This window comes from Chiroxiphia lanceolata, chromosome 27 (assembly GCF_009829145.1).
Source record: "Chiroxiphia lanceolata isolate bChiLan1 chromosome 27, bChiLan1.pri, whole genome shotgun sequence".
Lineage (NCBI taxonomy): Eukaryota > Metazoa > Chordata > Aves > Passeriformes > Pipridae > Chiroxiphia > Chiroxiphia lanceolata.
Window position 1 is genome coordinate 478,678 of NC_045663.1, and position 16,826 is coordinate 495,503.

At 64.4% G+C, this 16,826-nt stretch overlaps 2 protein-coding genes across 2 annotated transcripts; both read left to right on the top strand.

Moving 5' to 3' along the window:
* The first annotated feature begins 512 nt into the window (after positions 1 to 512).
* On the top strand, positions 513 to 8,784 carry WDR18 (WD repeat domain 18). The gene is given in 11 exon segments (XM_032712044.1): positions 513 to 730; positions 1,247 to 1,357; positions 2,797 to 2,930; positions 3,410 to 3,551; positions 4,109 to 4,252; positions 4,453 to 4,517; positions 4,630 to 4,754; positions 6,804 to 6,931; positions 6,933 to 6,971; positions 7,487 to 7,555; positions 7,823 to 8,784. Coding segments are annotated over 11 exon segments (1,299 nt in total). The 5' UTR covers positions 513 to 520; the 3' UTR covers positions 7,955 to 8,784.
* A 1,691-nt stretch (positions 8,785 to 10,475) lies between these two features.
* On the top strand, positions 10,476 to 16,253 carry GRIN3B (glutamate ionotropic receptor NMDA type subunit 3B). The gene is made up of 10 exons (XM_032711654.1): positions 10,476 to 10,937; positions 11,528 to 12,126; positions 12,583 to 13,633; positions 14,046 to 14,191; positions 14,391 to 14,506; positions 14,702 to 14,853; positions 14,934 to 15,098; positions 15,293 to 15,360; positions 15,475 to 15,807; positions 16,217 to 16,253. Exons 1-10 carry the CDS (start codon positions 10,476 to 10,478, stop codon positions 16,251 to 16,253), a joined length of 3,129 nt encoding a protein of 1,042 aa, XP_032567545.1.
* The last annotated feature ends 573 nt before the right edge of the window (positions 16,254 to 16,826 follow it).

Below are 16,826 nucleotides of genomic sequence, written 5' to 3' on the forward strand. Positions count from 1 at the left end.
TAGTGTGTCTACAGGGCTGTGGGGTGCTCATGGAGTTCAGACGAAGCTATGGGTGTCAACAGGGGATCCATGGGACTGTGGGGTATTCATGGGATTCCTAAAGGGCTGTGGGGTGTCCAAAGGATTATGGGGTGTCCATGGGGTCCCTATAGAACCATGGGGTGTCCGCAGGGTGCGCATAGGACTGTGGGGTGTCCATGGGATCTCCATAGGGTTATGGGGTGCCCTGGGGGTCCCTACAGGGTTATGGGGTGCCCTTGGGGTCCCTATAGGGTTATGGGGTGCCCTTGGGGGTCCCTCTGGGGTCCCCACGGGGCTGCGGGTGCTCACGCAGTGCCCCTGGTCACCCATCCAGGGGCGGCCGGGGCGGACCCTGCTGAGCTTCCTGCCGCGTGCGCAGCTCCCGCCCCGCGCGGCGGCGCGGCCGCGGCGGCGCCGCTGCTGATTGGCCGGCGAGGGGCGGGGGAGGCGGCGCTCTGGGCCGCGGCCGCGCTCTCTGTGGCCCTGGCGGACCGCGAAGATGGCGGCGCCCATGGAGGTGGCGCTGGTGTCGGACGCGGCGGGGCCGCTCTGCAACTGCTCGGTCTGGGAGCTGCACTCGGGCTCGGCCCTGCCCGGGTACCGCGGCGGCAACAGCGGCCCGCGCGGGCTGGCGCTGCTGGGCGGCGAGCACCTGCTGGGGGCCCAGCTCGGCAAGAGCTACATCAACGTCTGGGAGCTCCAGAGGAAGGTACCGGCGCGGCGAGCGGGCCCGGGCGGCCTCGGCTCGGGGGGCGCCCCCGGGCACCGCGGGTCCGGTGGGGGTGTGACGGGGCCCCCCTCCGTGGGGACCCCCTGGCCCTGTGGTGAGGGGCTCCTCCGTCCACAGAGCCCCCCCCTCTCCATGGTCAGCCCCTCCCTTGGCCCCTCTCTCCACAAAGACCCCTCATGGTCCCTCTCTTCGTAGAGAGCCCCTCTATGGTCAGACACCCTCCTAACGGCCCCTCTCTCCATAGAGACCCCCCTCTGTATGGTCAGACACACCCCCATGACCCGTTTCTCCACAAAGGCACCCCCATCTCCATGGCCAGACCCCCAGGCCCCCCCTCCCTCCTTTCCATTCTGACCCCCATCACCACAGGCAGGTGCCCCCCATCCCTCTCTCTGCAGGACCCTCCAGTGAGACCCCTGAGCCCCCACCTCGGGGGTCCTGCCTGCAGCCCCTTCCCCGCTGTGCTGAGTGCCTGCTGTGCTCTCTCTGCCCCAGGACCAGCTGCAGCAGAAGATCATCTGCCCCGGGCCCGTGACCTGCCTGACAGCCTCTCCCAACGGGCTCTACATCCTGGCGGGGGTCGCCGAGAGCATCTACCTGTGGGAGGTACGGGGTCCTGGGGGCCTCGGGGACATGCAGACCCACACCCTGGGCAGTCAGGGAGTGCCCTGTCCTTTTGGCAATGCCCCCATCCCTCAAGTGACCCTACATCCCTGATCCCAGGCCTCTGCAGCCTGTGGGGCAGCTCGTCAAAGCAGGAGGGGGAGAAATTCCGGGAGAGGCTTCACTCTGCCCTTCTCTTCTCTTTCCAAGAGGCTCCCGGTGACTCGGGGGCCGGGTGTTGCTCCCTCGAGGCAGCAGTGCAGGACCTGGTTTTTCTCCAGCGCTTCTCCCACATTTCAGCTGCGTGTCTGTGTGTGCCCAGGGTGTCAGCAGCCCCTGCTGTGCTCTGGTTGTTGTCCTGCTGGTTAATTACTCCTGGATTACGTGGGATTACGCTGCGTTCCCAGCACACCACCGAGCAAATAAAAGCAGTAGCTTGTCCTGAGCCCGGGATTAAACCCTGGGATGCCTCACCTGGAGAGCTGCCCATGCCAGGGGAGGTTTGAGACTCGTGGTGTGGGTGGCTCTACCTGAACTCATCAGGGTTTGCTTGTACCAATGTGCTTGTGGCAGCGCTGGAATAAAATCCCTGGCAGGGACCAGAGGTCTGAGCCCGCAGCAGTGGGAGCTGCTGCTCGTGGTGCTCCCAGCTGGGCCCTGCCCTGCCTCCCCTCACCTGCAGACATCTTCCAGGGTATGGCACTGTGTTCCAGGGTATGGCACTGTGTTCCAGGGTATGGCACTGTCCCCCTGGCATGTGGGAGGGGTTCCATGGAAACCACGATGGAGCTGGAACCAGTCCTCAGAGTCCTGGTCTTGTGCTGTCTGTGAAACCCCCTGAATTGTGGTTTAGTTTGATTTTTGGGTGTAATTCAGACAACAGGAGGGAATCAACTCCATTATTTTATTTGAGTCTCACTTGCTGCTTTGTTCCTTCCACATCTGCAGTGTTGCCTTCTTACAGGAAATGCTCTGGGTTTGGGGAATTCCTTGTCCACCCTGAAGCCTCCACTGGCCCGGGATCACGAGCACCCCTGGGGTGTCACACAGCCTCCTGCAGCTCTTGTAACCCTGCTGCCACCTCCTGAGGGCTTGTGGGAGGCGGGAAGAAGCCACCAAAGTAATATGAACCTTAGGAGGGAACAGGAAATCCTTACTGCACGCTTGTGTCTTAACCAGAGAAAGGGCTCTGGCATCACTAGGTTCCAGAGTTAATGTGCCAGGACCTCTCCCACTGCTGTTGTGCTGCATTTCCCTGCAGTCCTGGCACATGTGGTTGTTCCAGCTGCACCTCTGTGGTGTCAGTCACTGCCCGTGAGGTGCCAATGGGCTCCTGTGCTCGACAGAACCTCCCCTTCATCCCTGCTGCTCTGAGGGCAGGGCACCACGTTATCCTGGGACATCTCAGTCCTTGACACTCTCTGCCCTTCCCTTCACTCCAGGTATCCAATGGGAACCTCCTTGCCATCCTGAACCGACACTACCAGGACCTCACGTGCCTCTGCTTCACCGACGACAGCAGCCACTTCCTCTCGGGGGCCAAGGACTGCCTGGCCCTGGTGTGGAACCTCTACAAGTAAGGGGGTCGGGGGGCACAGGGAGCATCAGGGTAGGGGTGTTGGAGCGAGAGATCCCCGTGTCCTGTAGGCAGGATCAGCTCTGGCCGAGCCCACGTGTCCCAGCTGGGTCTGTGCCAGCCTTGGGGGCTCTTCCACGGGTGGCGTCCTCGCGGGCAGGGAGGTTTTCCCTGGGGTCTCACGGGTTTCTTGGGAATGGCACATGGCTCTGACTTCTTTTCCTGGGTGACACAGAGTGGACCGTGCCCTTCCCTTGCTAATGGCAGCCAATGTCTCTGTTCCTCTGGGATGGGGAGCTCAGCTGTGGCCCTCAGCCTTGGTATCCACGTGCCGTGGCCGCCGGCAGCTCCCGTGTCCCGCTTGGTGCCCGCAGCCAGGAGAGCAGCCAGGAGAGCCAGCAGGAGCAGAGCCTGGCCCAGCTCCCCACAGCTCTGCCCTGGCTGACCCACCGTGCTGCCCCTCTCTGCTCTCCCCACAGTGTCCTGCAGGCAGAGCCCTCCCAGATCCCCGACCCCCGGCACGTCTGGTCCCGGCACAGCCTCCCCATCACCGACCTGTGCTGCGGCTTCGGAGGGCCCCTGGCACGGGCTGCCACTGCTTCCCTCGACCAGACAGCCAAGGTGAGGCTCATTCCGGAGGTGCCAGACCCTGCAGGGTCAAAGCCGGGCTCTACCAGGCAGCAGGAAGCTGTCCCCAAGCTGTCCCAAAGCTTTCCCGGGTTGCAGAGGCTGAATTTCTTGGCTGTCTCTGCAATGACTCAGAGCTGCCAGACCTGGGCTCTGCTTCTCCAACACCCAACAGTTTCTCTGCACCTGCCCTCGGGCTGAGCTGCTGCAGTCCCTGTTCTCCTGGGAATGTCAGGGTCAGCTCCTCTGATTCCCACTGCTGATGTCCACAGGGAGCAGAGCAGGCTGGAGCCTGTAGGGAGAGGGGTGCCCTGGGGGCAGGATGGGCACGGAGAGGGTTCAGGGCTGTTGTGGAGCTGCCTTGGAAACTTCTCTCCTGGCCACAGAGAGGCTGATGCTGGTTCTGCCCTGTTTCTACCTTGCACTCAGTTTCCCAGTCCCAGACAGGAAAGGATGCCGGGGTGGGATGCCAAGGTGCCAGTGTGGGATGCCAGGGTGTCCTCCAAACCTGTCATTAACATGCCATGGTTTCCTGTCCCTTCTCATGCCAGCTCTGGGAAATCTCGTCTGGGGAGCTCCTGCTTTCTGTGCTCTTTGACGTGGGGATCATGGCTGTGACTCTGGACCTCTCAGAGTACCACATGTTCTGTGGTGGCATGGATGGGTCCATCTTCCAGGTTGATCTTTGTGCTTGGGTGAGTGCATGGGGCTGTGGGTGTGCCCTGTCACCCTGAGCCACCATCGCTTCCCTGCTGGGATTGGTGTGACCTGCCAGGGCACGGGAGGGCCTGGGTCCCTTGTGTCTCCCCTGCCCCCTCCAGACACAGTGATGAACCTGCTGGTTTCAGCCTTCCTGAATTTTAACCCCTCTCCCTTCCTTCCTTCATTTCTGCAGCCAGTCCAGAGAGACCGGACCTTCCAGACGGAGCGGGAGAACGGGAAGGTCTTCAAAGGGCACAGGTGAGGGACCAGACACACCTGCCAGCCACCATCTGCCCCCATCTGCCCACTTCACTGGCTTCTGGCAGTCCTGGGGTCATCTCGAGTTTAGCCATCCTCTTCCCCATTCCAGGAACCAGGTGACGTGTCTGTCTGTCTCCACGGACGGCAGCCTTCTGCTCTCGGGCTCTCACGACGAAACCGTCCGGCTGTGGGACATCCAGAGCAAGCAGTGCCTGAAGACCATGAATCACAAAGGTAGGAATGTCCTTATCTCCAGGATCCTTGCTGCCAGAGGCCACTGCTGTCTCACCTGTGCTGCCCTGGGCACTGCAGGGGTGTCTCTGCCCCGGGAAGGGCAGAGGCGTTGGAGGGAGCCTTGGCTGTCTGGAGCGATGCCGTGTGTTAATAACCCCCCACCCTGTGCGCTGTCGGGAGTGAGTCATGGATTTCACCTTGTCACTGAGGTCACCCGGGATCTTCCTCCTTGTTTTCCCAAGGGAGCAGTCACCCCACACACACCCCAGCTGTGTCTGGAGGGGACATGGCTCCGTGACCCCGCAGTGAGCACCCATGAGCTCATGGGGCCTGAAGCGAATCCCATATGAGCAGTCGTCTGGGATTTCAGACTGATGGCTCTCATAAACTCTGTGGAGCAGCAGTCAGGTGCCTCAGAGCAAGGGGACCTTTACCCCTCCTGTTGTTAACTGGGTTCCTTCTCCAGTCCCTGGTGCCATCCTGGCCAGTGGGGTTGGCACTGCTGCTCTCAGGCATGGCCCAAACCCCTGGGAGGTGATGGCGTGGACAGCCAGACCCTGTTCCCCTGCAGTGGTTGGGCTACTGCCTCGGGGCAGTCTCTAGAAGCCAGGCTGCCTCCAGACCCTTTCCCTCTTCCCTCTGGCTGCCAAGGACCATTCCTAATTGGGACCCACTGCAGCACCCACCCAGCCTGGTGCCGCTGGCATTAGAGGCTGAAAACAGACAGAATCAGAGGAGAGTGCCTGGACTGGGCTCTTCCCAGGAGGGGCAGGACCAGGCTGACCCCAAGCTGTGGGTGCTCTGCAGTCTCTTCTGGCTCCCTCTGCTGCCTGTGGGCAGGGATTTGGCTCCCCTGGCAGCCCTGGCACCAACACAACCCCACTGCGCTGTGTGTGCTCTGCCAAGCCCGGGAGTGGGCTGGGAGCCCACCACCCCCAAGCAGTGTCCTGGGTCTGGGGTCCCTGCAGCTTCCCTGCATGGGGCGCTCTGCTGCCCCAGCCTGACCCTCACTCTGTGGGGCAGCGCTGGTGTCTGTGGGTCCTGTTCTCCCTTGGCCTGTCCGAGCAGCAGCGTGAGCCCCTGGCAAGGTCTGTCCCCGCTGCCCTGTGTCCTCCAGTGCATCCCACTCCCTCCCCAAGGCAGGGGTGACACGGGCTCTGCTGTGGTGACATGACAGCAGCCTCCAGCCCGGTGTCCTCGGGACAGCGTGGTCCCTCTCACACGGGTGGCCGGGGGCACGCAGGGCCCGCTGCCCTCCCTCCCCTCTTGACGCTGATCGGAGGAGCTGGAGTGTGGCTTGGGGCCAGGCATGGCCCCAAGAGTGGCTTGTCCTTGGTGGAGCCAGAGCGTGGGCAGGCAGGTGGGCTCTGAGAAGTTGGGCTGCTGCTCCTGGGTGATGAGCTGTGCTGGTGAGGCAGGGCTGCTCCCTGTCACCGCATGGCCGGCACCACTCTGGGGGGAAGCAGGAAACCTCCACTGCCCCCAAATCCCTCCAGGCCTCTATTCCAGTCCTGTCACACGAGCTCCATCCTTCTCTCTCCAAACACAGAGTGGTAGCAGTGGCCCAGCTGCTGGAGGGGGGCTGGGGGGCAGCTGTGTCTGACAGGGAGAGCTCCGGGCGTGGGGGGCAGCGGTGGGAGTTTGCAGCGAGCACGAGTTGGGAGGGGGTGGAGGGGGCTGCTCCAGAAAGCAGCCGCCTGTGTGGGTAAATGCTGTAATTAACACGCTCATTAGCTCTGCCGGTGAGAGGGGTGATGGATGTGGCAGCACAGAGCCGCGGGCACGGCAGTGCTGATGAACGGCAGTGCTGATGAACGGCAGCTCTGCGGAGGAGGTCGAGCCCCCCACTCCCCTCGGGTGGCAGGGGGGGTGCTGGGCCTGGGGTGTGGAGCCGCAACCCCGGGCAGGAAGGTGGCTGGGGAGGGAGAGAGAGTCCTGGCTGCTGCCTGCACCAGGGTCATACTCGCTGTTCTCGGGGCTGCCCGAGGCCCCAGCCAGAGGCAAACCCGCTGGGGTCCGGCCTGACCTGTCCCCACTGTCCCGTGCCAGGTCCGGTGACGAACGCCTTCATCGTGCTGGCCCCTGCCAACATGTTCAACCCCGACGGGAAGCCCAGCGTGCCCCTGCCCAAGTTCAGCAAACACCTGCACGGCACCGAGAGCAGCGACGAGCCGGGTGCCGAGGGGGGTGACGCTGCGCCTGGGGCTGCACCAGCAGGTACGGGGGAGAATGGGGGCTGGGGAGGGGGGATGAACATCGGGGAGGGGTTGTGCTGGAGCAAAGCTTCTCCTCCAGCTGATGAAACTCGTTCCTGCTCCCTCCCGCTCCCTCCCTGTCCTGGCTGCTGCAGTCATTTGTCCTCCCAGCCCCATGCTGCAGTGTGGGCTGGCTCTGCTGTCCCACCAGTTCCTCGGTTCTGGTGTGGCCGTCCCCTGGCCACCAGCTGGGGGTCCCACACCATCAGTGTCCTGTCCATTGTGACCTCTCTGACGGTGGTCCCAGAGCTGCTCCCCTCTGCCAGCGTCTGTCCCTGGGCGAGTGACAGTGACAGTCCTGTCACAGCTGATGGATGAGCTCCCTGTTGGGGAGGTGGCAGCAGGCCAGGGGGCCTGTTTGCCTGGCATAGGTGACAGCAGGATCACCCTGGGTCCCTCCCACAAGGAGCCCTGCTCAGGGCCACTGGGAGAAGGTCCATGTCTGCTCTGCCAACCCCTCTGATCTGGTCCCTGCAGGAGCCCGGGCAGAGCTACCTGGAGAAGGCAGAGAGGATGTACTCGCAGATGTACTTGACGAGGGAAAAGGTGAGAGCTGCTCCCAGGCTGGGAATTGGGCACAGACCCCTTGGGGGGTCCTTGTCAGCTGATCTGACTCGTGGGGTCTGGGGCAAGTTGGGAATTGGGGGGAAGAGCCCTGGAATCTGCTGGTGACATGAGCAGAAGGTGCTGCGGCTTGAGAAGGAGGAGGGAGAAGACTGAAGGGTTTGGGGTTTCCTGTTGTGGAGGGAGCAGCAGCCTCCACCTGCCAGAGCTGAGACACTGATGCTTGTCTGTTGTGTTTTCCTGGCACAGAACCTGGTGGGAGACCAGGAGCACCTGACGATCCAGGTGAGCGAGCTGGAGGAGGAGGTGAGCAACCTCCGGAAAATCAACAAGGACCTCTTTAACTTCTCCGCTCGCATCATCACCAATCCAGCCAAGTGAAGAGGCTCCCCCCGCCCTCGCACCCCTCCACCTCTCCCTGCCCGCCCTCGGGCACCTGCCCAGCCGGCAGAGCACACCCGGCCCCTCCCCTGACCCGGCACACGCCGCCCGCTCGGGGACACGGGACTGAGCCCGGCACGGGGGCTGCGGGCGGGACAGCACAGGGACCGTGTCCACCCCGACTCGGGGCCGGGGGCACTCGGGGGCACTCGGGGGCACTCGGGCGGCCACTGCGGGAGAGCTCAGGATGCAGCTCCTGCTCGTTCCCCGGCTCTTCCCCTGCCCCTTTTTTTGTTTCTTTTTGTTACTTGACCCTGCAGTGCAGACAGAAAAGTGTTTTTCTCTCAATACCGTTTTGAGATTGGATTTTGGAGACCCCCTGCCGCCCACCCTGCCCTGGGAATCACTGCCCGGCGCTGCCGGACCCCGCTCAGTGGGACCCTGCGCTCGGGACGGCGGGGGCTGAGCAGCTCCTGCTCCGGGGGTGCCCGGGGCAGTGGGGTCTGCTGAGGCAGGCGGGGGGTCCCTGGGCACCAGGGCTGAGGAGGGGGCACCCACCCTGTCCAGTGGGCAGGGCCTGGGGGAGTCCCTGGGCTCCGAGCACGGGTGGTGGTTTTGGGGCACAGGGTCACTCTGGGGAGGGGCAGGGGGGCCAGCAAGGTGCTATTTCCAATCTCGTCAGTTGACAATTTATATATATTTGGATCCAACGACTCTGTTTTCACGGTGTTTGGGGACTCGGCCTTTTGTATTGTCACAGCATGGCAGCGGGGGTTGTGGGTTTTGTTTAGGTTTATTTTTTACATAAAAGATTTGTTTTTATAGTGAAAGATGCCCGAGTTTCTTTCTTTAACACCCCTTGGGTGGCCACAGACCTGAACCACCCATCCCTGTCCCTGGAGCTGCCCGCTGGGAGCAGGGAAGCAATTCCTCATCCCCGAGCTGCCCAGTCACCTTCGCCCCAGAGGTCCCTCCTTGCCCCTGTGGGGTGTCGAGGTGTCCCGTGCCCACCCCCTGTCCCCCCACACCCTGTTCAATATACCAGACCCAAGTGCAGATGATTTAAAGTGCACTTTAAAACCAGAGTGTCCGTGTGGCCCTGGCTCCTGCCAGCTCCCCAGAAAATGCTTTTAGCTTAATCACCCGAGTCCGTTCCTTTTCCTTCCTCTCCTGCTCCTCATCTTCCTCCTTTGGATCCTGACACTTTGGATCAACATTCATCAGCTGCAGCAGGGAGCGTTGCCCTGAGCTGGGGGCTGCAGTGGGGGCAGAGGTGGGAGAATCCCTGCTGCAGGGAGCCCCCCAAGATCCCTGGGGATACAGCCCCCAACCAAACCCAGACCTCAGCACTCCCTTCCAGTCATCCCACACTTTCCCAGTCCCCCAGTGTGCACCCAGTCCTGTCAGGGTGCTGCACTTGGACAGAGCAGGAGGGAGGATGGACCTTCCCAACTGTGCTGTACCCAGCATTTGGGGGCTATTTCATACCAAGATCATGTTGTTCCCCCTCCCCAGCTCCTGCCCGGACAGTGGGTGCTGTGCCACACTTATCCCTGTGGGAAAGAGGTGCCGGGGGCTCCTTTGTCAGGATCCCACTCCGGGGGAGATCAGCACTCCCTGACCCTCTGTGCCCTGGCAGGATTCGCTCTGCCCTCCCCCTTGGGTCCAGCTCCGCAGAGGAATTCATTAGGCTGTGACTCATTACATTTGTCTGTGGATCGATACTTTTTGCCAGATGGTTTTTGGCTCCATCCTTCGCTTTTCCTTATTAATTTCGTGCAGCTCCGGCCCCAGTCGCTGCTGTTTGTGCTGCCGGTGGTGGGGACCTCCGGGCCAGGCCCCAGTTTCCCTGGTGAGGATGAGGAGGGTGACCCCACGTCTCCCCCCTCAGCGGGAGAAGGCTGTGCCTCTGCTTCCCTTCACCCCTTCCCCGCACAGCAGGATGAATCCCTCGGCCCCGGAACCCCCCCGGCCTTGAGACCCCCGGATTTTGAGGCTGTGTCTCAGACTGTGGAGGGATAGAGGGATGAGGGGGAAGCGGCGGGGGGCGGTTACCGGGACGGGGAGACAATTTACGGCTCCTGCCCCGGCTCTGGGACCGCCCCGAGGGGCTTTTCCCGGGCCGGAGAGGGAGGAGGAAGAGGAGGAGGAAGGTCCAGGTAGTCTAAAGGCGGCCGGGACCACCCAGAGAACAGCGGGGGTCCCTGTGCCGGGGGATCCCACGGTCACAGCCCTCGGACGGCAGCACCGCGCAGGCGGGGGCCCCCTTTTCTGCGGGGTGCGGCGAGGGGGACCCGCGTCGCGCGTGGGCGTGGACGGGGCGGCTGCGGGCGGATCCGGCGCTGCGTGGGCCGGGTCCGGAGTGACCCACCGCGCACCGGGGGCTCGGCGCTGCCCAGCGGGGGCCCAGTGGGACCCGACCGGTCCCTGCCCGCAGCCGGGGTCCGCCCCGGAGCCGCCCCCGGCGGAGCACAAAGCGGCGGGGCCGGTGCGGGGCCGGTGCGGGGCCGGTGCGGGGCGCATGGAGGGGCTGCGGGCGCTCTGGCTGCTGGCGGCGGCGCTGGGAGCGGCGGGGGGACACCCGCATCCCTGCCGCGTCCCCACCCCCCCGGGGCCCAGCCCCGGCCCGAGCCCCGGTCCCGCCGTGCGCCTCGGGGCGCTGCTGCCGCCCGCGCCCGCCCGCGCCCGGCTCCGCGCCGCGCTGGCCCGGGCCGCCGGTACCGGCCCCGGGGGGGACCCCGGCGGGGCGGCGCTGCCCCACAACCTCAGCCTGGAGGTGGTGGGGGGCGGCCCGGCAGCGAGGGACCCCGGCTCGCTGGCGCGGTGGCTGTGCGGGGCTCTGGCGGGACGCGGCGTGGCCGCCGTCCTGGCGCTGCCCCGCTCCCGCCGGGAGCTGCTCCAGCTCGACTTCCTCGCCGCCGCCCTCCAGGTCCCCTTCGTCAGCATCCTGGACACCCGCGGGCCGCTGCCCTTCCGAGCGCAGGTGAGACCCGCAGCGCCCTCCCCTCAACGGCACCGGTACCGGCACCAGCACCGGCACCGGCACCAGCCGGGCGCGCCGCGGCCGCCGGGACGCAGCTCCCGGTCCCCGCTCCCGTCCCTGCTCGTCGGCTCCGTCCTTGTGCCCATCCCGGCTCCGTCCGTGCTCCCGTCCTGGTCCCCGTCTCGGCTTCATCCCGGGCCCCATCCTGGCTCTATCTTGCTCCCATCGCTGCTCTATCCCAACCCCCTCCTGGCCCCCATTCCAGCCCTATTCTGGTTCTATCCCAGCTCCCATCTCAGCTCCTTCCTGTCCCTCTGCCAGGCTCTATCCCAGCCCCAATTCCAGCTCCCACTCCAAGGCAAATTCCCTGGTTCCTCTGGAAGCCCCTCATCCTTCAGCCCCAGTCCCACCCCCGGTTTGGCTCCAGAAGGACTCTGGGACGTGTTCTGGCACTGGATTCCAGACAAGGAGTGGGCAGGGGGTGGGCAGGGAGCACAGGGTGACCTCGGGGCGGGAGGGTTCGTGCCTGGTGCTGCCTCTGGGCGCTTCCCGTGAGCAGGGGCACGGCCACGACCCCTGTGTGTCGGCAGAGCCCCTTCCACTTCCACATGGACCGGCAGAGCTCACTGGAGACTCTGGTGGACGTGCTGGTGAGCATCCTGCAGGCCAGTGACTGGCAGGAGACCAGCCTGGTGCTCTGCCACCCCTGGGATGTCGCCGGCTTCCTCAACCTCTGGGCCCAACGCTCCCAGCTCTTCCTGCGCACCGTCCTGGACCTGGGCTACCTGGATGAGCCCAGGGCCACCCGCTACCTGCAGCAGCACAGGGAGCATGTCAGGACCCTCTCCAGCCCGGTGCTGGTGCTGGGCTGCGACTTGCCCCGTGCTCGGCTCGTCTTCCAGGCAGCCGAGGAGTCGGGGCTGCCACCACAGGAATTCCACTGGATGCTGGGCTCCCCGCTCGGCGCCAGCGAGCTGCAGACCGAGGGGCTGCCCCCGGGGCTGCTGGCCTTCGGTGAGGTCAACCGGCCGCCGCTGGAGCTCTTTGTTCAGGACGCGGTGGGATTGGTGTCCCGGGCCATCGCCCGCGCCGCCCGCGGCCGCCCCGACCCCGCGCTGCTGCAGACCACGAGCAACTGCAGCGAGAGGCACCGGGCGGGTGGCAAGTCCCCGGGGCTGTTCCTTGCCAGGTAAGGGGGCTACTGGGGGTGCCCCCTTCCCCCTGTCCCAGCTCTTTGGTATTGGGGTGCATGGGGGGGCTGTGCCCCACCCCTGGGATGGGGAGAGGGTGGAGCTGGGTGACCACTGGGCTCAGTGCAGGGCACTGCCCGGTGCTGTCCCCAGCATGTGCAGCGGCTGCCGTGGGGCTCAGCCCACCCCGGGACACGGTTTGTGCTGCACAGGGGGGGACGTGTCACTTCAGATCTCCCTAATGCTGCCCGAGCACCGTGGCTCCATAAATATTAATAACACTTGGCCCTGGCAGCACAACGAGCTGCGGGGCAGCACAGTGGGGCCAGATCCTGCTGTTCCTCCCTGACCTTGTCCCTGTCTGAGTTGGGCACATCCCGCTCCCTGTCCCCATCCCTGTCCCTTGGTCCCAGCTGACCTGGGACACTGGAGCTGTGACACCCTCCCCTCGGCAGGTTCCTGGCCAACACGTCCTTCCGTGGTCAGACGGGGCTGGTGCGTGTGGAGAAGGCGGCGCTGGTGCGGCCGGAGCAGCAGTTCCACGTCTGGAGCCTGCGTCGGGACTCTCGGGGGGCCCCCACCTGGGTGACGGTGGGCACCTGGAGCCATGGCAAGCTGGAGCTGGAGGAGGGCATGTGGCAGAGCCAGCGGCAGCACAAGAGCCCCGGCGAAGCGGCCGGGGGGGCCCGCGCGCGGCTGCGCGTGGTGACGCTGGTGGAGCACCCCTTCGTCTTCACCAGGGAGGTGGATGAGGAAGGGAACTGCCCGGCCGGGCAGCTCTGCCTGGACGCCGGCACCAACGACTCGGCCGTGCTGGACGCCCTCTTCGAGGAGCTCGGCACCGGCAATGGCTCAGTGCCACGGGCGTACAAGAAGTGCTGCTACGGGTACTGCATCGACCTGCTGGAGAAGCTGGCTGAGGACATGGCCTTTGACTTCGAGCTCTACATCGTGGGCGATGGGAAATACGGGGCCTGGAAGAACGGGCGCTGGACGGGACTGGTGGGGGACCTGCTCAGTGGCACGGCCCACATGGCCGTCACCTCCTTCAGCATCAACTCGGCGCGGAGCAAAGTCATCGACTTCACCAGCCCCTTCTTCTCCACCAGCCTGGGCATCCTGGTGAGGACCAAGGACACGGCGTCGCCCATCGGAGCCTTCATGTGGCCCCTGCACTGGACCATGTGGGTGGGCGTCTTCGTGGCGCTGCACATGACGGCACTTTTCCTCACCCTCTACGAGTGGAAGAGCCCCTATGGCATGACCCCCCACGGCCGCAACCGCATGAAGATCTTCTCCTACTCCTCAGCCCTCAACCTGTGCTACGCCATCCTCTTTGGGCGCACTGTCTCCAGCAAGACACCCAAGTGCTGCACCGGCCGCTTCCTCATGAACCTCTGGGCCATTTTCTGCCTCCTGGTGCTCTCCAGCTACACGGCCAACCTGGCGGCCGTCATGGTGGGGGACAAGACCTTCGAGGAGCTCTCGGGCATCCACGACCCAAAGGTGGGTGAGTGTCTGGCTGCTTCAGATGGGCTGAGACAGGGCTGAGGTCCAGGGAAGGTAGGGAGGAAAATCCTGTCCTTCCTTCTGCACCTTCCCTGCTGGAAAGAATGCGAAAGTTCTCTCCAGCCTCAGTCCTGCAGTCTGGCCCCTTCCAAGACTGAAGGGGGGGTGTCTTTGTGATCCCCAGCAAGCTTTGTAGCCCCCCTACCCTGGTGTTCAATCCTGGCCTCAGCTCCAGGGCAAGGGGGACTAGGCTGGGTTTGTCCTGAGGCTGTCTCTGGGGGGGCTCTTTGCCAGACACCCCCAAAAAGCTTCTGTACCTCCACGGGCTGCCCAGAGCCCCCTACCTGGGACTCAGGGCTGGGGACACGTCCCCGGGCAGGGGTGCTGATGCTCTGGTGCCTCCTTCCAGCTGCATCACCCCTCGCAGGGCTTCCGCTTCGGCACAGTGTGGGAGAGCAGTGCCGAGGAGTACATCAAGAAGAGCTTCCCTGAGATGCACGAGTACATGCGGCGCTACAACGTCCCCACCACCCCCGACGGCGTCACCATGCTCAAGTGAGGAGCAGGAAGGGCATGGGGGGGCTCCCTCCCACCTTTTACTCCTCCCAGGGCAGCTTTTGGGCCCTCCCTGCAGCCTGTGCACACCCACCCACACACACACGAGCACTCCCACCCCCGGGAGGGGTGTCAGGTTGGGGGGATGCTGGGAAAAGGGGAGCAGCCCCTCCCTGAGCTTCCCTCCGTGCTGGTGCAGGACAGAGCCCCCGAAACTCAACGCCTTCATCATGGACAAATCCCTGCTGGACTACGAGGTCTCCATCGACTCCGACTGCAAACTGCTCACCGTGGGCAAACCCTTCGCCATCGAAGGTTTGGGGGGCTGTGGTGGGGAGGGGTCCTGTGTGTGTGCGCATGTGTGTGCACGTGTGTACACACGTGTGCTCTGGCTGTGGTCACACCCCGCCATGACCGGGCAGGGTGGGGAGGTGCCCCCTCCGTGGAGGGCACTGGGGGCTGTACCCCCTGTCCCAGCGCTGCTGCTCTCTCCCCCCTCACCGGGGCCAGGCTACGGCATCGGCCTCCCCCAGAACTCGCCGCTGACCTCCAACGTCTCCGAGTTCATCAGCCGCTACAAGTCCTCGGGGTTCATCGACCTCCTGCACGACAAGTGGTACAAGATGGTGCCCTGTGGGAAGCGCGTCTTCGCCGTCACCGAGGTTTGGCGGCCGGCCCTTGGCGGGGGGGGCTCTGGGGTCTGACATCCCCCAGCCCAGCCCACACGCCCTGCTCCCTGCAGACCCTGCAGATGGGCATCTACCACTTCTCGGGGCTGTTCGTGCTGCTGTGCATCGGGCTCAGTGGCTCCCTGCTCACCTCGCTGGGCGAGCACGTCTTCTACCGCCTGGTCCTGCCCCGCATCCGGCGCAAGAAGAAATTCAACTACTGGCTGCACACGAGCCAGGTGGGGCCAGCGGGGAGGGGCTCACCCAGCGCCCCAAAGACCCCTGGCCCCATGTCGCTGCTCCCTCTTAACTTACACCACCTCTGCCCTCCTCCAGCTCCAGACCATCAACTCCCAGATAACCCCTGGACCATCACCCTCAGTTAATCCCAAAACCATCACCCCACATCTCACTCTTCCCTTGCTCCCCACAGAAAATCCATCGGGCTCTGAACATGGGCACGGAGGAGCGGAAGAGCCAGCAGCTGAATTTGGAGCAGAGGTACAGCCAGGGCTGAGAGCCTGCCCACTCTTCTCCTCCCTATGGACACCCACCATCCCGGGGGGCTGCAGAGGAACCAGATCCCAGCTCAGCCCTCTCTGCCTCCCCACACAGGGGTGAGCCCCAGCCCAAGCCAGCACCGGCAGCAGCACAGCCCTGGAGTGCCCTGCGGAAGGAGACCCGGCGGGTGCGATTCCAGCTGGACAAAGCCCCCCCCGAGGGCGAGGGGACCCCACAGCACCCCGGGAACGGGCAGGCACCACAGCCCCCGGACAGGGCAGCCAGCGAGAGCGAGCTCCGGGAGCTGGAGGAGAAGATCCAGGAGATGCGGGAGCAGCTGCGCGCGGCGCTGCTGAGGAAGAGCGAGCTGGTGGCCGTGCTGGGCACAGCCAAGGGCGGCCGGGCACTGCCCGCCCTGCTGGCCCCCGAGGAGCCCCGGGAGGAGAGGTGAGGTGGGGGCAGGGACCCCCCAAAGCATCCCAGGGCGGGGCAGGGCAGGGCAGGGCACCCACTCCTCCAGCTCGGAGCAGGAGTGGAGGGGAGGGATGGAAGGAAAAAGGGAGGGAGGATGTCCTGGGGCTGCCCAACCTCTGGGGCCTTTAATCTCTTCCTTTCCTGCTTCCTGCTGGCAGTGGGGGTTTGGAGGGCAGGGAGTTCTTTTTAGGGGACTTGAGATGGGGTGAGAGGCCCCTGCAGCACGCAGACAAAGCTCAGCCCCACAGCCCCACTCTGTTTTTACACCATGTAAATAAAGATGACTGAAGGTGAAGTCTGCTTTTCCTCTTCCAGCTGCATCTTGAATGCAGCCAAGCCTGGCCCGAGAGTAACACTTCCCCTTCCCCTCCCTCCTCCGCAGGCCCAGCTCAGCCCCACCGCAGGACGGCAGCGATTAGGAGGAGGAACAGGAAGGTCCCACAGAGAGGGGGCAGCAGGACAGGCCGGGAGTGAAACCTCCCTCTGGAGAGAAAGCTCCAGGGCAGCAAAGCCGGGCTGATCCCAGAGCCACCGCAAAGCAGAGCCGGAGTCTCCCTCGGGCAGAGGGATGGAGGTGCCACACAGGGAGCGGGACAGACTGTGCCTCGGTGCTCCCCTCCCTCCCGAGGACATGGAATAACTCCCCACCCCTGGAAGGACTCAGAGCCCCGCAGCCCTTCCCCAGCACCGCTGAGCACGGCGGGGACGGGGCTGCTGTTCAGCCCCCAGCACTGCCACCGCCCCTCCGCCCTGCCAGGGGACACGGATGTGACACCCCCAGACAGAGACACCCCGGGATGGGGGGGCTCCCCCAGGATCCAGCATTCACCCCCTCCCCCAGGACCCCCACCCATCACGTTCCAGCGGGAGCCCAGGACACGGGACAGGACGTGGGGCAGAGCTGCAGGAGCTGTTAGAGATAATATTTATTATTATATACAAACACATTTTGTACATTAATTAAATAGAATGAACTCTACTTTTCATTCATC